The 22,500-nt window shown below is 44.7% G+C and overlaps 1 protein-coding gene across 1 annotated transcript in view; it reads left to right on the top strand.

The window, feature by feature from the left end:
- LOC138981008 (DNA-directed DNA/RNA polymerase mu-like) overlaps nt 1-13,824 on the top strand; it is a 47,243-nt gene extending 33,419 nt beyond the window's left edge. Inside the window, exons 8-9 of the mRNA XM_070353794.1 lie at nt 576-1,356; nt 9,790-13,824. Of these exons, the coding sequence (XP_070209895.1) occupies nt 576-1,356; nt 9,790-9,876 (868 nt within the window). The 3' untranslated portion in view covers nt 9,877-13,824. The remainder of the gene's footprint in view (nt 1-575; nt 1,357-9,789) is intronic.
- Nucleotides 13,825-22,500: the final 8,676 nt, after the last annotated feature.

Below are 22,500 nucleotides of genomic sequence, written 5' to 3'. Positions count from 1 at the left end.
ATCTTTGCCGTATGGCACCTGCATGGATTTTGAGTTAACCTGTTGGATACACGTGACGTTTCAAATTTTTGTCTCCGTTAAAATTATTGCAAATCCATGAAGGTTTATCACAGCAATCAACATTTTATGTAAACGTATATAGATAAAGAGTAATACTACGAATTGTAGACGGTCGAAATAAGAAGAAAAAGGAAGAAAAGTTTAAAAAACGTACCTCTTTTTTTGTTTTGCCGCGGTTGCTATTTTTCTTGCTGGAATAACATCAAGGAAAGTCACTAGACATTTCTGCAAAACAATTGTTCATGAATTGTTTCCCGTTGATCGCATATTGAGGTGTTCCAAGTTAGCCGACTGTTCCGGGATTGGCGACTTTCCCTTAAATGTTGTATTTTCGCCATACGGGACTTGTTTTTACTGTGATAGAGTCAGACCTAAACGAAACTAGTTTTAAGCATGGCTATTGCCCGTATACACTGAGAAAGTCAGCAAACTTTCATCGGTCCCTTCTAGCCATATAGGCTGTAGGGACGATACCAAAAACCCACAATAACCAACCTACCGCTCTCTGTCTCCAGAGGCAAGAGCAGCGGACACGATGTAGACATCCTCTTCAGCCACCCCACAGAAGGTCAGGAGAAGGGACTGCTCCCAGCTCTCCTGCAGGCGTTGGAGAGGCAAGGCCTGGTGCTGATGGGCCAGCTGGAGGCCACCACGTACACGCATGGGTGCCTTCGGTCCGACGCCAGAACCGACCACTACGAAAAGTGGCTGGGCATGTGTAAGTTCCCTAAGAAAAACTCAGCCGGAGTGAAATCACAAAGGAGCGGCTCGGCAGCCTCAGCTCAAGGTGTTGAAACCTCAGACGCAAAGCCTGGAGAAGTCTCTGGAGAATCTCGCGGCGGTGCTGAAGCGACGAAGAAAACAGACTCTGAAAACGAGACTGAAATGTCCTTAGATCAAACAGCAAAGCCAAAGGCTGGCGAAGTATCTGACGAATTTGGCGTTGAAGCGAAGAAGAAAGCACTTTGTACAGACAATCCCGAAGCGCCAAGTGGTCGAACGCCAGAGGCGCTGGGTGAAGGCAAACGGGAGGAACAAGAACAAGAGGAGGAGAACAGAGACCTTCAACCCAAAGTCAAACGGCAGAAGACCACCAGCAGTCCCCGGGAGCTAGCAGAATCTGACAGACAGTGGCGGGTTCGCCGGGTGGACCTGATCGTTGCTCCCTACTCTCAGTACTTGTATGCACTGGTAGGCTGGACGGGCAACAAGCAGTTCAACAGAGACCTGCGCACCTACTGCAAGAAAGAGCTCAACATGAAGCTCACCAGCCATGGCCTCTGGGACAACACTACGGTGAGAGAATTGAATTGAATTGAATTGAACTTTATTTAACAAGGATTAAATTTAAGGCTACGCAGCATGCAGCATAACCTGGCCTTCCCTCTCATGGCTGTATGTGTACTTTGTCATGCAGCATAACCTGGCCTTCCCTCTCATGGCTGTATGTGTACTTTGTCATGCAACATAACCTGGACTTCCCTCTCATGGCTGTATGTGTACTGTGTCACGCAGCATAACCTGGACTTCCCTCTCATGGCTGTATGTGTACTTTGTCATGCAGCATAACCTGGACTTCCCTCTCATGGCTGTATGTGTACTTTGTCATGCAGCATAACCTGGCCTTCCCTCTCATGGCTGTATGTGTACTTGGTCATGCAACATAACCTGGACTTCCCTCTCATGGCTGTATGTGTACTTTGTCATGCAGCATAACCTGGCCTTCCCTCTCATGGCTGTATGTGTACTTTGTCATGCAGCATAACCTGGACTTCCCTCTCATGGCTGTATGTGTACTTTGTCATGCAGCATAACCTGGCCTTCCCTCTCATGGCTGTATGTGTACTTGGTCATGCAACATAACCTGGACTTCCCTCTCATGGCTGTATGTGTACTTTGTCATGCAGCATAACCTGGCCTTCCCTCTCATGGCTGTATGTGTACTTTGTCATGCAGCATAACCTGGACTTCCCTCTCATGGCTGTATGTGTACTTTGTCATGCAGCATAACCTGGACTTCCCTCTCATGGCTGTATGTGTACTTTGTCATGCAGCATAACCTGGACTTCCCTCTCATGGCTGTATGTGTACTTTGTCATGCAGCATAACCTGGCCTTCCCTCTCATGGCTGTATGTGTACTTGGTCATGCAACATAACCTGGACTTCCCTCTCATGGCTGTATGTGTACTTTGTCATGCAGCATAACCTGGCCTTCCCTCTCATGGCTGTATGTGTACTTTGTCATGCAGCATAACCTGGACTTCCCTCTCATGGCTGTATGTGTACTTTGTCATGCAGCATAACCTGGCCTTCCCTCTCATTGTTGTATGTGTACTTGGTCATGCAACATAACCTGGACTTCCCTCTCATGGCTGTATGTGTACTTTGTCATGCAGCATAACCTGGCCTTCCCTCTCATGGCTGTATGTGTACTTGGTCATGCAACATAACCTGGACTTCCCTCTCATGGCTGTATGTGTACTTTGTCATGCAGCATAACCTGGCCTTCCCTCTCATGGCTGTATGTGTACTTTGTCATGCAACATAACCTGGACTTCCCTCTCATGGCTGTATGTGTACTTTGTCATGCAACATAACCTGGACTTCCCTCTCATGGCTGTATGTGTACTTTGTCATGCAGCATAACCTGGCCTTCCCTCTCATGGCTGTATGTGTACTTTGTCATGCAGCATAACCTGGACTTCCCTCTCATGGCTGTATGTGTACTTTGTCATGCAGCATAACCTGGACTTCCCTCTCATGGCTGTATGTGTACTTTGTCATGCAGCATAACCTGGACTTCCCTCTCATGGCTGTATGTGTACTTTGTCATGCAGCATCACCTGGCCTTCCCTCTCATGGCTGCATGTATGTGTACTTTGTCATGCAGCATAACCTGGCCTTCCCTCTCATGGCTGTATGTGTACTTGGTCATGCAACATAACCTGGACTTCCCTCTCATGGCTGTATGTGTACTTGGTCATGCAACATAACCTGGACTTCCCTCTCATGGCTGTATGTGTACTTTGTCATGCAGCATAACCTGGCCTTCCCTCTCATGGCTGTATGTGTACTTGGTCATGCAACATAACCTGGACTTCCCTCTCATGGCTGTATGTGTACTTTGTCATGCAGCATAACCTGGCCTTCCCTCTCATGGCTGTATGTGTACTTGGTCATGCAACATAACCTGGACTTCCCTCTCATGGCTGTATGTGTACTTTGTCATGCAGCATAACCTGGCCTTCCCTCTCATGGCTGTATGTGTACTTGGTCATGCAACATAACCTGGACTTCCCTCTCATGGCTGTATGTGTACTTTGTCATGCAGCATAACCTGGCCTTCCCTCTCATGGCTGTATGTGTACTTTGTCATGCAGAATAACTTGGACTTCCCTCTCATGGCTGCATGTATGTGTACTTTGTCATGCAGCATAACCTGGCCTTCCCTCTCATGGCTGTATGTGTACTTTGTCATGCAGCATAACCTGGCCTTCCCTCTCATGGCTGTATGTGTACTTTGTCATGCAGCAATATAACCTGGAATTCCCTCTCATGGCTGTATGTGTACTTTGTCATGCAGCATAACCTGGCCTTCCCTCTCATGGCTGTATGTGTACTTTGTCATGCAACATAACCTGGCCTTCCCTCTCATGGCTGTATGTGTACTTTGTCATGCAGCATAACCTGGACTTCCCTCTCATGGCTGTATGTGTACTTGGTCATGCAGCATAACCTGGACTTCCCTCTCATGGCTGTATGTGTACTTGGTCATGCAACATAACCTGGACTTCCCTCTCATGGCTGTATGTATACTTGGTCATGCAACATAACCTGGACTTCCCTCTCATGGCTGTATGTGTACTTTGTCATGCAGAATAACTTGGACTTCCCTCTCATGGCTGCATGTATGTGTACTTTGTCGTGCAGCATAACCTGGCCTTCCCTCTCATGGCTGTATGTGTACTTTGTCATGCAGCATAACCTGGACTTCCCTCTCATGGCTGTATGTGTACTTTGTCATGCAACATAACCTGGACTTCCCTCTCATGGCTGTATGTGTACTTTGTCATGCAGCATAACCTGGCCTTCCCTCTCATGGCTGTATGTGTACTCTGTCATGCAACATAACCTGGACTTCCCTCTCATGGCTGTATGTGTACTCTGTCATGCAACATAACATGGACTTCCCTCTCATGGCTGTATGTGTACTCTGTCATGCAACATAACATGGACTTCCCTCTCATGGCTGTATGTGTACTTTGTCATGCAACATAACATGGACTTCCCTCTCATGGCTGTATGTGTACTTTGTCATGCAACATAACATGGACTTCCCTCTCATGGCTGTATGTGTACTCTGTCATGCAACATAACCTGGCCTTCCCTCTCATGGCTGTATGTGTACTTTGTCATGCAACATAACCTGGACTTCCCTCTCATGGCTGTATGTGTACTTTGTCATGCAGCATAACCTGGACTTCCCTCTCATGGCTGTATGTGTACTTTGTCATGCAACATAACCTGGACTTCCCTCTCATGGCTGTATGTGTACTTTGTCATGCAGCATAACCTGGCCTTCCCTCTCATGGCTGTATGTGTACTCTGTCATGCAGCATAACCTGGACTTCCCTCTCATGGCTGTATGTGTACTTTGTCATGCAGCATAACCTGGACTTCCCTCTCATGGCTGTATGTGTACTTTGTCATGCAGCATAACCTGGCCTTCCCTCTCATGGCTGTATGTGTACTTTGTCATGCAACATAACCTGGCCTTCCCTCTCATGGCTGTATGTGTACTTTGTCATGCAGCATAACCTGGACTTCCCTCTCATGACTGTATGTGTACTTTGTCATGCAGCATAACCTGGACTTCCCTCTCATGGCTGTATGTGTACTTTGTCATGCAACATAACCTGGCCTTCCCTCTCATGGCTGTATGTGTACTTTGTCATGCAGCATAACCTGGACTTCCCTCTCATGGCTGTATGTGTACTTTGTCATGCAGCATAACCTGGCCTTCCCTCTCATGGCTGTATGTGTACTTTGTCATGCAACATAACCTGGACCTATGTTCCCTCTCATGGCTGTATGTGTACGGCTATTCTCCAGCGCATTGCCTTTAAGTACGTGCCCACAAAACTTCGGCCAAAACAAAGCAACACACAAGTAATACCCACCAAAAAACATTTTTCCCAAGACAAAGAAATGAACAAGTCATACCCTTGAAAAAAGACACATGGATAGATGCTGCCAGGCCGGTACATTCACCTGCTCCTTTGGCGAAATTAAGGCCAGTTTCAGCTGGAACCTTAGCGCACTCCAACAGACTGTCTCAGACTCACCGATAATGGTATAATAAAGACAAGATGAAGGTCTGAGCCCGTGACGTTATTAATGTCTCAGTCTTAGCTGCCGTTGATGCCGAAAGAATAACTACCAAACCGTCAGCGCAAGGATTTTATTTTCTCGTTTATCGACGAACGGGAGACTATTAATCTTGCATCCAGACCAGATTTTCATGTCTGGGGATTTCATGGACTGTCCGAAGTTCAAGAGTTGTTACACTATACATGTACATCCTTGTACATGATGTATTCGTTTTAGGAAATATTTTTGGACACTCTGTTCTGGGTGTAAAGAACGTTTGTTTCGGTTGGGTGTTGGGGTTATGACAGCGTTAGACGTAGGAAGGGGGTAGGTGTTGGGGTTATGACAGCGTTAGACGTAGGAAGGGGGTAGGTGTTGGGGTTATGACAGCGTTAGACGTAGGAAGGGGGTAGGTGTTGGGGTTATGACAGCGTTAGACGTAGGAAGGGGGTAGGTGTTGGGGTTATGACAGCGTTAGACGTAGGAAGGGGGTAGGTGTGTTTAATGTGTACAGTTTGAAGAAAGGGGCGATCGACATTCTGTAGAGCATTAGTTCTCTTTGTCCGATGCGTGTACTACGTCAAGTGGAAACACTCCAATGAGTTACCTAGACAGATAGACTTACACCCATACATACATACATACCACATACATACATACATACATACATACATACATACATACATACATACATACATACATACATACATACATACATACATACATACATACATACATACATACATACATACACCCATACACCCATACATACATACATACATACATACATCTATATATATATACGACTAGTGTCTGTGTGTCTGTCTGTCTGTCTGTCTGTGTGTCTGTCTGTCTGTGCGCGATGCACGGCCAAAGTTCTCGATGGATCTGCTTCAAATTTGGTGGGCTTATTCAGAGAGACCCCGGACACAACCTCATCGATGAGATATGTCAACACGTGCTCTCAGCACGCAGCGCTGAACCGATTTTGGTTTTTCTCTGTTTTTCTCTGGATCCATTCCCAGTAACTCTTCCTTATCTTCTCCAGTGTTTTCAGCGTTTATCTCCCTTCCTTCGTGTGGCTTCAATCCATATTCCCGTTACTACGTTACTCTTTTTAGAATGTCACGATTGCACCCGTAAGTTGTTCTTACTGTAAAAGTAAAAAGGTCGAATCAATTTATAGCCACGCAAAAAATACACTATCTATCTCTATATATTTATAGATATAGATATACATATATATATACGGCTTCTGTGTGTGTTTGTGTGTGTGTGTGTGGGCAACACCTGTGGATTGTAAAGTTCTGTTTGTGGTGTGGTCTAGCGGCATTAGTGTGTCAGTAAGTTCAAGCCTTCCTTCGAGAAGCCATAACAGTTAATCTCAATCCCGTTTGAGTGGACTTCGCCTTCAAAGGTGATTGTGGTGTTTAGGCACTCTGTTACATTTGGCGTCGTCGACAGCGATGGGACTCGACATGAAATGTTCAGGCCACTGAATCATTTTCGTGCTGTTCCCATTCCACCTGGGAGTGACCTAAGTTCATTCAAAGGGGGTCGAGTGTGACAGGGAGACTACCGTCGCCCTTCACAGCAGACTCTGCAGAGTTGTTCGCCTTAGAAGTTGTGGGCTTTCCTTGCATGTACCCGTAACTTACTGTAAAAGTGAAAAGGTCGAATCAATTTATAGCCACGCGAAAAATCCACTGTCATCTATCTCTATATATTTATAGATATAGATAGATATATACGGCTTCTGTGTCTGTGTCTATGTGTGTGTGTGTGTGTGTGTGTGTGTGTGTGTGTGGCGGAGGCAACACCTGTTGATTGTAGAGTTCTGTTTGTGATGGGGTCTGGCGACTTTTGTCTGTCTGTATGTTCTGGCATTTGAGAAGCCATAACAGATAATATAGGGCTTAGAAATAAGCTCTAAAATTCTCAATCCCGTTTGACAGGACTTCGCCTTCAAAGGTGATTGTGGTGAACCGCCACGCTGGCTGTCTCTGTCTCGCGATTCACCCCGGCGAAGCCGGGTATTCCTCTAGTACATACATACATACATACATACATACATACATACATACATACATACATACATACATACATACATACATACATACATACATACATACATACATACATACATACATACATACATACATACATACATACATACACGTGCGCACGAAAGCTCGCACACACACACACACACACACACACACACACACACACACACACGCACGCACACACACATACACACGAACACACACACGCACACACATACACACGCACTCACACACACACACACACACACACACACACACACACACACACACACACACACACACACACTCACAACCACCACCACCATCACCCACTCCACCATCGACCCCAAAACAGACAAAGCCCTTTGTGGACAGAACAAATTATAAACCTCTGGCAGTCGAACAATAACCCCCACTCCCCAGAGAGTCTCAAACGGTCCACTGACCCACTACGGCTTGATGCTACAGCACTTCATTTTCCGCTTTTCGCTCACAGTCATCCGCCTCCCCAGAGATGTTCTTCTCGCCTAAAGAGGGTTGCAACCATTTATTCCCGCCAAATTCAGGATGCAGCAGGCTGTCTCGTGAGACAATAGAGAAATGTGTTTTTATTCCCTGTTGGCGCATTTCCTGGGATAGGAGCCTACGTGGAGGCTGTTCAGTTACTATCTCACTGTAGTTGGTCGTGTGGTTTTGTTTTTCGCTTTTATTTTTTGTTTTTGTTCATTCTTTCTGTTTTAACGTAGAGGGGGAATCGAGACGAGGGTCGTGGTGTATGTGTGTGTGTGTGTGTGTGTGTGTGTGTGTGTGTGTGTCTGTGTCTGTGTGTGTGTGTGTGTGTGTGTGTGTGTGTGTGTGTGTGTGTGTGTGTGTGTGTGTGTGTGTAGAGCGATTCAGACCAAACTACTGGACCGATCTTTATGAAATTTGACATGAGAGTTCCTGGGAATGTTATCCCCGGACGTTTTTTTTTTTAGATAAATACCTTTGATGACGTCATATCCGGCTTTTTGTAAAAGTTGAGGCGGCACTGTCACACCCTCATTTTTCAATCAAATTGATTGAAATTTTGGCCAAGCAATCTTCGACGAAGGCCGGACTTCGGTATTGCATTTCAGCTAGGTGGCTTAAAACTTAATTAATGACTTTGGTCATTAAAAATCTGAAAATTGTAAAAAAATAATTTGTTTTTAAAACGATCCAAATTTACTTTCATCTTATTCTTCATCATTTTCTGATTCCAAAAACATATAAATATGTTATATTCGGATTAAAAACAAGCTCTGAAAATTAAAATTATAAACATTATTATTAAAACAAAATTTCCGAAATCGATTTAAAAACAATTTCATCTTATTCCTTGTGGGTTCCTGATTCCAAAAACATATAGATGTTATATGTTTGGATTAAAAACACGCTCAGAAAATTAAAAAGAATAGAGATAAAGAAAAGCGTGCTATCCTTCTCAGCGCAACTACTACCCCGCTCTTCTTGTCAATTTCACTGCCTTTGCATCGAGCGGTGGACTGACGATGCTACGAGTATACGCTCTTGCTGTAAAAATGCAGTGAGTTCAGTTTCATTCTGTTAGTTCGACAGCTTGACTAAATGTTGTTATTTCGCCTTACGCGACTTGTTTTGTTTACGGCCACGAAGACGGTTTGACCGCGAATATTCTGATTTATGGGGAAAATGGTGTGAAGAAACATTTCTGGCTTGCACTTTGAACAAAATTAATGCGGCTCAGCTGTCCTGACAATATGCAACCCCTTCCCACACACACCCCACCCCCTCTCCCGCTCTCCAACCAGCAAAAAAGCAAGCAAAAAACAGGGTAAGAAAGAAAATGAAGAAAAAAACAACCAAGCAAAGAAACAAACACATTTTGTTTAGACCCATGCGTGTCCTCCTGTATATTCGCTTCTTGTGAATGTTATTCGCCTCACTTCTGGCTGGTAAAGCCGTATACAATAATTTATTCGAACCGCGTAGGTGACAAAAAAACAACCAACTACAACAACAACGTCATTGAGGGAGTTCGTCTCAAAACACCATCATTACAGGAGCGTACACGAACATATGTGTCCTGCACATTTCTGTACATAAATATACCTTCCTTAAGATAAGTTTTATACCTTAGTTTTCTTACTGTAACGCGTGCGCTTGTCCTTTGCTTGCTTTTGTTCCGAAACGGGCAAGCCCTGTCATGCTTGCCCCATTTTAAACTTCCATGCAGACGATTTCAACACAAAAAAGTAGGCCATGCAGAAGCTCTTCAATACTAATACCTCATTATTTGTGTTTTTTTCCCAGCAAGAATCTCTTCCGGCAAGGAGTGAAGAGGAAGTCTTCAAGAATCTCAAACTGGAGTACAAGGAACCAGCCCACAGAAATTGCTGATGAACGGATCCCACGCTTCTGAGTAAGCATGCGGATGATGGAGAGATGTAAAACGGTGGTTTCAAGGAGGGCTTCAATTGGACAGCTTGTGAAGCGGTGGTTTCAAGGAGGGCTTGAATTGGACAGCTTGTGAAGCGGTGGTTTCAAGGAGGGCTTGAATTGGACAGCTTGTCAAGCGGTGGTTTCAAGGAGGGCTTGAATTGGACAGCTTGTGAAGCGGTGGTTTCAAGGAGGGCTTCAATTGGACAGCTTGTCAAGCGGTGGTTTCAAGGAGGGCTTGAATTGGACAGCTTGTGAAGCGGTGGTTTCAAGGAGGGCTTCAATTGGACAGCTTGTCAAGCGGTGGTTTCAAGGAGGGCTTCAATTGGACAGCTTGTGAAGCGCCTAGCTGCATGTCTTAAAGATTCTAGCAGCGTTGCGTGACCGTTTGGTGGTTACAATTTATGCCTGGTTAGGTAGTGAGAACAATGTGTTGTTCTGTTGCTGAAGTTTCACAGGACTCTGTTTTAGCCATACCTTTTCTGGGTCAAACCCTGTGAATTGATAAATCAGTGCGGACGGACATACAGCTGTAAGCCAGGTAGTCTCTTTGGTCTGTCTATAATAATGTGTGTGTGGCAAGACAGTCCAACATATAAAGAGCATAATATTTACTTGCTGGATACGTGAATGAATTACAATATGGGTTATCGGCAGCCGAGCTAATAACTACACAATTTTGATTTGCTTCATAATTATGTATCTGTTGTTCAATAGACATACTTATTAGCAGTATATTTATAAATGACTACGCCGTTATTGTACATTCGGTGCTTTTAGTGTTTAATAGCTATTGATAAGAGAGAGAGAGAGAGAGAGAGAGAGAGAGAGAGAGAGAGAGAGAGAGAGAGAGAGAGAGAGAGAGAGAGAGAGAGAGAGAGAGAGAGAGAGAGAGAGAGAGAGAGAGAGAGAGATCAAATCAAATCAAATTTTATTTTACGAGGGTTGTGGCATAAGCAATATAAACGAGCTTCTTTTCAACCAGCCCTCGCCCAGAGAGGGACTATTCTAATCTTAAATACATATATACACAAACGTAAAACAATTACAAAAGATAAGCATGACAGTAAAAATAAAATAAAAATAATAATAATAATAAAAATAATTAAAAAAAAACTATTCACATGACTATATACACGTTGTAGGCTATACATACATTCTTGCGTTATGAAACACTGATGCTTTATGGACAGATATGATCAATATGAAAATAATCAGAACGAAGTCTTCCATCACTGTGACTTTTCGTAATTTGACATTAAATGTAATGAGAGGTGTTTTTTGAAAGTATTGAGACTTGTTGGGACTCGAACTGATTCCGGGAGAGAATTCCACAAAACGCTGCCAGAATAAGCTAAACTTGATTTAAAGAGATCTATCCGCGGAATGAGGACGTTGAATTTTCGGCTTGGTTTGGCTTTAAATTTTGTAATGAAAGCGCGTGGAGAGAGAGAGAGATAGAGAGAGAGAGAGAGAGACAGAGACAGAGACAGAGACAGAGACAGAGACAGAGACAGAGAGACAGAGAGAGATGTCGGTCATTGGAAACCCAAAACAGAAATGTTATTTAAAAGCTAATTTGCTTTATATTTATAAACGTAGCCTCAATAGCACACACCTTTGGGCGAAAAACTGCCCCCTCCCCCCACAGGGATCGTCTTCCGAAAATAGCCATAACTGTGCCTGTTTAACCACTGTTGACGTGTGTCAGTTTGCGTTTTACGCCAGTTGCAACGAAAACGAAATGTGAATTTTCCTTGCATAACAGAATACCCTATATAACATTGGTGTTTTGTTACGAGTCTTGTGGGATTTCTGCTAGTGCATTTTGTGTATCCGAGTTATCCCCCCTCCCGTCTGCAGCAGTTAGTCATGGCAATGCATATTTGTTTGACGTTTTCATAAATAAATCATCGAACAAATGAGTTTTTGGCGTCCCCACGTGACGTCATTACGGCATCAAGCGGAAAAATAGGTCATTTCAGAGCAGGGAATCGTACGCAGAAAGTCTCGGTGGATGAGAACTGAAGCGGACGGGGGGAACATTGTATGAGTGCAGAAACAGGGTAAGTTTTTGACGAATAAGGGCGCATCGGTGATATTACAAGTGCATTTGCCGGGTTCAAATTGCATGCATAGCTTGAGGGATGTTTTGATCCATAAATCAAGATGCTCATGCAGTGTGAGTGAATGCAAGGTCAAGTGTTTTTCAGCGACAACATAGAGGGGGAATCGAGACGAGGGTCGTGGTGTATGTGTGTGTGTGTGTGTGTGTCTGTGTGTCTGTCTGTCTGTCTGTCTGTCTGTCTGTCTGTCTGTCTGTGTGTGTGTGTAGAGCGATTCAGAGTAAACCACTGGACCCATCTTTATGAAATTTGACATGAGAGTTCCTGGGTATGATATCCCCAGACCTTTTTCTCATTTTTTGGATAAATGTCTTTGATGACGTCATATCCGGCTTTTTGTAAAAGTTGAGGCGGCACTGTCACACCCTCATTTGGCAATAAAATTGATTGAAATTGTGGCCAAGCAATCTTCGACAAAGGCCGGACTTTGGTATTGCATTTCAGATTGGAGGCCTAATAATTAATAAATGACTTTGGTCATTAAAAATCTGAAAATTGTAATTAAAATAATTTTTTTATAAAACGATCCAAAATTACGTTCATCTGATTCTTTATCATTTTCTGATTCCAAAAACATATAAATATGTTATATTCGGATTAAAAACAAGCTCTGAAAATTAAAAATAAAAAAAATTATGATTAAAATAAAATTTCCGAAATTGATTTAAAAACAAATTCATCTTATTCCTTGTCGGTTCCTGATTCCAAAAACATATAGATATGATATGTTTGAATTAAAAACACGCTCAAAAAGTTAAAACGAAGAGAGGTACAGAAAAGCGTGCTATCCCGCTCAGCGCGACTACTACCCCGCTCTTCTTGTCAATTTCACTGCCTTTGCCACGAGCAGTGGACTGACGATGCTACGAGTATACGGTCTTGCTGCGTTGCATTGCGTTCAGTTTCATTCTGTGAGTTCGACAGCTACTTGACTAAATGTTGTATTTTCGCCTTACGCGACTTGTTATCTGTTGTCTTAATCCTAGGCGGTAGAAGGCTGATCTGATCTGATGTACAATTGCCTTTCTTCTTGGCTGAGACAGCCTGAGCTCTTCTGAATCGAGAAGTAGCAAACAATTTGCAAGCAATCAGAGGTTGCGCCAAACTTGCGTACTGTGTACTTTTGTCTACTAGTTTATAACGGCTTGCGCATGGATTCCGACATTGTTTTGAATAAACCTGGGTGATATGTTGTCGAGGGAACCGCATGGCCCCAAAGGAGAGATTTGCATAACAGATGCCGTATCACATACGCAGATGAGATGTGATGTTCACATGGCCGATTTACTACCAGATGTCAACCAACTTTTATACGATTTTTGTCGGAACTTGGTTGGCTGAAAATGGCTGCCTGTGTGAACAGCGCCACGGTCATTTGAATTTCAGCCAACAGTTAAAAATGTTAGGACTGAGAGGCACAACACAGCTAGTCAATGGTGAGCTTGACAGCTAAATACCGTAAACTTCCTTGTATACGCCCAATATCGAGTAAAAGCACACCCCCTACTTTTGATCAAATTCTGCGCATAGGGTACAGTACCTAGTAAACGCCCACCCCCCTTGTTCGATCATTTCAGAAAAGGGAAATAAAAAAGATTATTCAGATTATTCGCTCATACACATTTTTTCCCCTCATTGGGTGACAAACTGACAACAAATTATCTTTCTGTTTCAGAGAAAAACGTGACATCAGTTTACACTTGATTGTGATATTTGTTGTTCCAGTTAGGATTAGCTTTTGGAGTTATAAACTTGTTAACAGACAATAAAGCAATCAGATTTTCTTAGTGGTTTGTTTGCACAATTCCGTGTGTGTGTGCGTGCGTGGGTCCGTGCATGCAAGCGTGCGTGCGTGTGTAAGTGTGTATGTGCGTGTGAGAGAGAGAGATAGAGAGAGACAGAGACAGAGAGAGAAAGAGAGAGAGAGAGAAATGTTTTGTGCAATAACGCATCCTTTGAACACTTATAGAATGCGAAGTGACCAAAATATCGTTATTCTAGGAACCACTCTTGCAAAGGGTATAGTACCTGGTGAACGCCCACCCCAACTTTTAGGCACACTTTATGCATAGAGGGGGGTGGGGGTGGGCGTGGGCGTTTGCAAGGTAGTTTACCGTCGGTATAGCCTCGAACCACAGAGCGTGGTCTGGGTGGCCGAGTGGTAACGCACTTGCGCTCGGAATCGAGAGGTTGCGTGTTCGACCCTGGGTCAGGCCGCTATTTTCTTCCCCCTTTCCTAACCTAGGTGGTGGGTTCAAGTGCTAGTCTTTCGGATGAGACGAAAAACCGAGGTCCCGTGTACACTACATTGGGGTGTGCACGTTAAAGATCCCACGATTGACAAGAGGGTCTTTCCTGGCAAAATTGTATAGACATATATAAAAATGTCCACCAAATACCTGTGTGACTTGGAATAATAGGCCGTGAAAGTATATACTCGCCTAACACGCTTAAGATTTACTGGCCGATGTGAATGCGTGATATATTGTGTAAAAAATTCCATCTCACACGGCATATTGTAAACGCCATGAGCCTCCCTCTGGGAGGGTATGTGCGTAGAAATACTCACTATAATAATAATAATAATAATAATAATAATAATAATAATAATAATAATAATAATAATAATAAACCACTGGAGAATCGGGGGAGAGTCATGGCCGAAGTTGGGCTGAGTTTTCGAGCCACTGCTGCATCTGATCTAAATCGTGATTAAATCGTCGGGACCGTTTACGTGTCCGGCTTTTCGCCGATTTCATCTCAGCAACTTGTGGGCGACGCCAGGCTGTGCGTTTATCTCATTACACTTAAAGGTCCCGTTCTTCTGGTGTCAAGCCGTCATGTTGAAGGTCCCGTTCTTCTGGTGTAAAGCCATCCTGTTGACCAGGTCCCGTTCTTCTGGTGTAAAGCCATCCTGTGCATTTATCTCATTACACTTAAAGGTCCCGTTCTTCTGGTGTAAAGCCGTCCTGTTGACCAGGTCCCGTTCTTCTGGTGTAAAGCCGTCCTGTTGACCAGCACTGGTCTGTCCCGTTCTTCTGGTGTAAAGCCGTCCTGTTGACCAGCACAGGTCCCGTTCTTCTGGTGTAAAGCCGTCATGTTGACCAGCACAGGTCCCGTTCTTCTGGTGTAAAGCCGTCCTGTTGACCAGGTCCCGTTCTTCTGGTGTAAAGCCATCCTGTGCATTTATCTCATTACACTTAAAGGTCCCGTTCTTCTGGTGTAAAGCCATCCTGTTGACCAGGTCCCGTTCTTCTGGTGTAAAGCCATCCTGTGCATTTATCTCATTACACTTAAAGGTCCCGTTCTTCTGGTGTAAAGCCGTCCTGTGCATTTATCTCATTACACTTAAAGGTCCCGTTCTTCTGGTGTAAAGCCGTCCTGTGCATTTATCTCATTACACTTAAAGGTCCCGTTCTTCTGGTGTAAAGCCGTCCTGTGCATTTATCTCATTACACTTAAAGGTCCCGTTCTTCTGGTGTAAAGCCGTCCTGTGCATTTATCTCATTACACTTAAAGGTCCCGTTCTTCTGGTGTAAAGCCATCCTGTGCATTTATCTCATTACACTTAAAGGTCCCGTTCTTCTGGTGTAAAGCCGTCCTGTGCATTTATCTCATTACACTTAAAGGTCCCGTTCTTCTGGTGTAAAGCCGTCCTGTGCATTTATCTCATTACACTTAAAGGTCCCGTTCTTCTGGTGTAAAGCCGTCCTGTGCATTTATCTCATTACACTTAAAGGTCCCGTTCTTCTGGTGTAAAGCCGTCCTGTGCATTTATCTCATTACACTTAAAGGTCCCGTTCTTCTGGTGTAAAGCCATCCTGTTGACCAGGTCCCGTTCTTCTGGTGTAAAGCCGTCCTGTTGACCAGCACAGGTCCCGTTCTTCTGGTGTAAAGCCGTCATGTTGAAGGTCCCGTTCTTCTGGTGTAAAGCCGTCCTGTTGACCAGCACAGGTCCCGTTCTTCTGGTGTAAAGCCATCCTGTTGACCAGCAAAGGTCTGTCCCGTTCTTCTGGTGTAAAGCCGTCCTGTTGACCAGCACTGGTCTGTCCCGTTCTTCTGGTGTAAAGCCGTCCTGTTGACCAGGTCCCGTTCTTCTGGTGTAAAGCCATCCTGTTGACCAGGTCCCGTTCTTCTGGTGTAAAGCCGTCCTGTTGACCAGCACAGGTCCCGTTCTTCTGGTGTAAAGCCATCATGTTGACCAGCACAGGTCCCGTTCTTCTGGTGTAAAGCCATCATGTTGACCAGCACAGGTCCCGTTCTTCTGGTGTAAAGCCATCCTGTTGACCAGCACAGGTCTGCCCAGATGTTGACCAGCACAGGTCTGCCCATCATGTTGACCAGCACAGGTCTGTCCAGATGTTGACCAGCACAGGTCTGCCCAGATGTTGACCAGCACAGGTCTGCCCATCATGTTGACCAGCACAGGTCTGTCCAGATGTTGACCAGCACAGGTCTGCCCAGATGTTGACCAGCACAGGTCTGCCCATCATGTTGACCAGCACAGGTCTGCCCAGATGTTGACCAGCACAGGTCTGTCCAGATGTTGACCAGCACAGGTCTGCCCATCATGTTGACCAGCACAGGTCTGTCCAGATGTTGACCAGCACAGGTCTGTCCAGATGTTGACCAGCACAGGTCTGTCCAGATGTTGACCAGCACAGGTCTGCCCAGATGTTGACCAGCACAGGTCTGCCCAGATGTTGACCAGCACAGGTCTGTCCAGATGTTGACCAGCACAGGTCTGCCCAGATGTTGACCAGCACAGGTCTGTCCAGATGTTGACCAGCACAAGTCTGCCCAGATGTTGACCAGCACAGGTCTGCCCATCATGTTGACCAGCACAAGTCTGCCCAGATGTTGACCAGCACAGGTCTGTCCAGATGTTGACCAGCACAGGTCTGCCCAGATGTTGACCAGCACAGGTCTGCCCAGATGTTGACCAGCACAGGTCTGCCCAGATGTTGACCAGCACAGGTCTGCCCAGATGTTGACCAGCACAGGTCTGTCCAGATGTTGACCAGCACAGGTCTGCCCAGATGTTGACCAGCACAGGTCTGCCCAGATGTTGACCAGCACAGGTCTGCCCAGATGTTGACCAGCACAGGTCTGCCCAGATGTTGACCAGCACAGGTCTGCCCAGATGTTGACCAGCACAGGTCTGTCCAGATGTTGACCAGCACAGGTCTGCCCAGATGTTGACCAGCACAGGTCTGCCCAGAATGCGATGTGCGCACAGCAAGCAGTCAACCTGTTCGGTATGTGTCCAAGTGGCAAGATGCGCTTATCACGTGTACACTCATGGTCACTGTTGTGTTAGTCTACATGATCGGTATGTGTCCAAGTGGCAAGATGCGCTTATCACGTGTACACTCATGGTCACTGTTGTGTTAGTCTACATGATCGCTATGTGTCCAAGTGGCAGGATGCGCTTATCACGTGTACACTCATGGTCACTGTTGTGTTAGTCTACATGATCGCTATGTGTCCAAGTGGCAGGATGCGCTTATCACGTGTACACTCATGGTCACTGTTGTGTTAGTCTACATGATCGCTATGTGTCCAAGTGGCAAGATGCGCTTATCACGTGTACACTCATGGTCACTGTTGTGTTAGTCTACATCATCGGTATGTGTCCAAGTGGCAGGATGTGCTTATCACGTGTACACTCATGGTCACTGTTGTGTTAGTCTACATGATCGCTCCAATCAGAGGGACAATACGTACCTGTCACTTTTTTTTATTTTATTAAATACCACATTATTGGCTCAAGTTGAAGTTTGCTCAACCCAATTAACTTGTCGGTTTTGTAGAAAATGGTTGTAAGACAAACTGCTCCACTTCCAGAATGAACCCCCCCCCCCCCCCACACCTCCCTACACCCGTGGAAATGACGTCATATAGTTTCAAAAAGGAACAATGAACAACCTCCTCGATGACTTCAAAGCAATTAGTCCAGGAAACCGCTACCTTTTTGCGAGTTCCATTTACACCGGCGCTTTGCCAATTGTTGGTGTATGTGTGCGTATGTGTGTGTTTTGTGTTGTGTGTGTGTATGTATGTCTCTGGGTGTGTGTTTGTGTGTGTGTGTGTTTGTGTGTGTGTGTCTGTGTGTGTCTCTGTGTGTGTGTGTGTGGCTGTGTGTGTGTGTGTGGCTGTGCGTGTGTGTGTGTGTGTGTGTACGAAAGAGAGAGAGAGAGAGAGAGACAGTTAGAGAGAAAGAGAGACAGTTATCACCCAAACAAATTGCAGACTTAGTCTTTCCAATCAAAAAGCGATGTTTTATCACGCACGTCACGATTAGAAAGACCTGACTTTTTTTTTTAATCTGAAACTGTGTGAAACCTTTTTAGCTCGTACAATAACCCTGTGTCCAGTTACCATGGACAAATTCTAGCCATCTCTGTCTGCACGGTCATCTTCCGGCTGCCAAGAACAAGAATCCTGCAATTACCGCCTCGCCCTTGCAGGATTCGTCCGTACCCATTGTTGGAGACGAGAAGGTCATTTATTTTTCCCTAAGACCATAATTATCCTGGGTATGAGGCACATCATTATTTGGAAATCGCAGGAGTCGTATTCAGGAACGTGGCTTCAGCGGCTGGAGTGTGTGTGTGTGTGTGATTGGTGTTTTTTTTTTTACTGTCGTGTTTACTTGTGTTTGTGGAATGCAAATGTGGCAAATAAAATGTGGATGTTTTTATCCTCCCTCCTGCGTGTGTGTGTGTGTGTGTGTGTGTGTGTGTGTGTGTGTGTGTGTGTGTGTGTGTGTGTGTGTGTTTGAGAGAGAGAGAGACAGACTGACTGACTGACTGACTGACAGACAGACAAACAGACACACAGACAGACAGATAGACGTGTGAGTGTGTATGTGTGTGTGTGTGTGTGTCCTGTGTGTGTGTGTGTGTGTGTGTGAGTGTGTCCTGTGTGTGTGTGTGAGTGTGTATGTGTGGGTGTGTGTGTGTGTGTGTGTCCTGTGTGTGTGTGTGTGTGTGAGTGTGTGTGTGTGTGTGTCCTGTGTGTGTGTGTGTGTGTGAGTGTGTATGTGTGTGTGTGTGTGTGTGCGTTTGTTTGTTGCTGGTGTCGTTGTTCATTTGTTGGGATCGGACGGTCGAGACAGACGTTTTGTTCTTTCAGGGTTTTTTGCACACAGTTTTTTTTAACTGACTGACTTATGCATCTTTTTTTCCTAATATATCAAAAACGTCAGCGTGGGCAGTTCAAAAATAAAAGAGAGACAGACAGAGAGAGAGAGACAGAGAGAGAGACAGAGAGAGAGACAGAGAGAGAGAGAGAGTGTGTGTGTCTGTGTTAGTGTGGTTTTGACGGACTGACGGTTCACACAATCAGAATGTTCTAGTCTTTATCACCCAAACAAATTGCAGACTTAGTCTTTCCAATCAAAAAGCGATGTTTTATCACGCACGTCACGATTAGAAACTGTTTATCGATGGGGACTATATTTCATGCCAACTTTCCTTTGACCCGGGTGTCAGCGTTCAGCCTTTGCAGCCAACACATCCCTTCTCTGACGCTAATCATAGAAGTGGGTAAGAGGATGCTGCGAGCGAGCGAGAGACAGAGCGATAGAAGAAAAAGTGCAAATAGTTCAGATTTGAATGACAAAGCTGTCAGAATATCATAAAGATACGAGCACCGATACAAAAAAAGGGTGTCGGGATATTAAACCCAAGCAATCAAGATGTATGAGACGTGTCTGACAGGAGAAGAAATCCTTGCCCTGCGGATTGGAAAGGACGGGGTTGACCTGTGCGGTTCAACCATCATCGAACGCCGAAAAAGAAGAAGAGGAACTGTGCGGTTCACGCTGAGTGAATTATCATTTGAATCATGACGCGTGTTGCCATCTCTGAGATAAGGGAGACTAGATTGTATGACGGCTTACTAGCGCCAAAACTAATAAAAATGAGTAACTAACACGTGAAAGTTACTAATTTTCACAAGAAAATTACAATTATGACGTGAAGATTACTAATTTTCACGTGTTAATTACTAATTTCCACGTGTTAATTACTAATTTTCAAGTGTTATTGTCTAATTTTCACGTGTTAATTACTAATTTTCACGTGTTAATTACTAATTTTCAAGTGTTATTGTCTAATTTTCACGTGTTAATTACTAATTTTCACGTGTTAATTACTAATTTTCAAGTGTTATTGTCTAATTTTCACGTGTTAATTACTAATTTTCACGTGTTAATTACTAATTTTCAAGTGTTATTGTCTAATTTTCAGTTTTGGCTCTTCTTCTTCTTCTGCGTTTGACAGACTGCACGATTTAGAGTCTCTCTCCGAGGGTTGCCGCAAAGCTGGCCGTGCGGCGGAGTTAGGGAACATAGTGTAAACGTAGCATTATGGGGATGTAAAGAGTTCTCTCTGAGTGTCCAGAAATTGGTTGCATGCAGCACACATGGCATCAAATCGTAGATCAGTCCGTACAACCTCTCACATTGCATGCTGCAGGCTACATTCAGTCTTGACACGCATTTGTAGCATTCCATCCTCTGTGGATCTGGGATGGTCGCACTCAATTTTGTACAACAGGTTTAGTAGCCTGGTACTGCTAGTTGCTTGCTCGGGGCCCCGGTAGCTCAGTTGGTAAAGCACTGGACTTGTGATCCAAAGGCCGGGACGGACACGGACCCGAATTTCCCAGCGATGGGACAGTAAAGTAACGAAAATGAAAATGAAATGCAGCTGGTGTTGTTGCGGAAAACATTCACCAGCAACAAAATGTCCCCTATTTTACATGCCACAGCCAGTAGATGTGCTGGTACACATGTGTCTGAGCGAAGGGGTGTTAATATGACATGCCAAAGCCAGTAGATGTGCTGGTACACATGTGTCTGAGCGAAGGGGTGTTAATATGACATGCCAAAGCCAGTAGATGTGCTGGTACACACGTGTCTGAGCGAAGGTCTGTTAAAATGACATGCCAAAGCCAGTAGATGTGCTGGTACACACGTGTCTGAGCGAAGGGGTGTTAATATGACATGCCAAAGCCAGTAGATGTGCTGGTACACACGTGTCTGAGCGAAGGGCTGTTAATATGACATGCCAAAGCCAGTAGATGTGCTGGTACATGGTACACATGTCTGAGCGAAGGGCTGTTAATATGACATGCCAAAACCTGTAGATGTGCTGGTACACACGTGTCTGAGCGAAGGGCTGTTAATATGACATGCCAAAGCCTGTAGATGTGCTGGTACACATGTGTCTGAGCGAAGGGGTGTTAATATGACATGCCAAAGCCTGTAGATGTGCTGGTACACATGTGTCTGAGCGAAGGGGTGTTAATATGACATGCCAAAGCCTGTAGATGTGCTGGTACACACGTGTCTGATCGAAGGGGTGTTAATATGACATGCCAAAGCCTGTAGATGTGCTGGTAAACATGTGTCTGAGCGAAGGGCTGTTAATATGACATGCCAAAGCCTGCATAGACAAATCTGTGGTGGCGCAAATGTTTGCATGCGCGTGAAACAACATACCATCGACGGAATTGCAAAATTGGCACTTACCTAAATCCCAGCATCAGAAACGATTCAGCGACAAAGGGGTCTCTCTCTCTCTCTCTCTCTCTCTCTCTCTCTCTCTCTCTCTCTCTCTCTCTCTCTCTCTCTCTCTCTCTCTCTCTCTCTCTCTCTCTCTCTCTCCATCTCTCTCTCTCTCTCTCTCTCTCTGTCATTTTCTTCTTTTAAAAGACAGCTCCGAAAGCACCTCTCAAACGACTAAGTCGGTCACATTGTGTGCACGTGTGTGTGAGGACACGTGAATGAGAGAGTGTATGCTTCGTTTAACAAACACCATGTTTATACTGTTCCATACATGATTGTGTTTTACTGATATTATTTTACAAGTACAGTACGTGTATTCATTCATGTTCTTTTCTGTTCTTTTTGTGTCTTTTACTAGTTAACACACAAATAATTTAATATTTTTACTATGGACCTAATGCTATTATCCTTCCGTAATAAAGTTTTTGAGTTCGAGTTCGAGTTCTCTCTCTCAACGGAGACAAAATGTGCGGACGAGCGTGAGGACGTGTAATATGTTTCTGGTATTGCATGTCGGTGTGACTGTGTTCCCCTACGTACGAGCAGGCGTGTGTGTGTGTGTGTGTGTGTGTGTGTGTGTGTGTGTGTGTGTGTGTGTGTGTGTGTGTGTGTGTAATCCTGCTCGTTGTATGTGTCTTCGTGGAACTTACTGCTATTGGAGTCAAGTAATATTGTGTTTCTGGCAGATTCTTAAAATCTTTGGCAGAAATGCTTGGTAAGAGGATGCGACGTATTTCAGCCACATTTGTTTTGTCAACATTATTTTTTTTTCTAGTCCGCATTTATTTGAGTCTCTCTGTTTTTGTCTGTCGGTGTCACACACACACACACACACACACACACACACACACGCACGCACACACGCACACAAAACATACACAC

The sequence above is a fragment of the Littorina saxatilis genome, linkage group LG12 (assembly GCF_037325665.1).
Source record: "Littorina saxatilis isolate snail1 linkage group LG12, US_GU_Lsax_2.0, whole genome shotgun sequence".
NCBI lineage: Eukaryota > Metazoa > Mollusca > Gastropoda > Littorinimorpha > Littorinidae > Littorina > Littorina saxatilis.
Note: the sequence above shows the minus strand (reverse complement) of the source record. Positions and strands in the feature narration are given on the sequence as shown.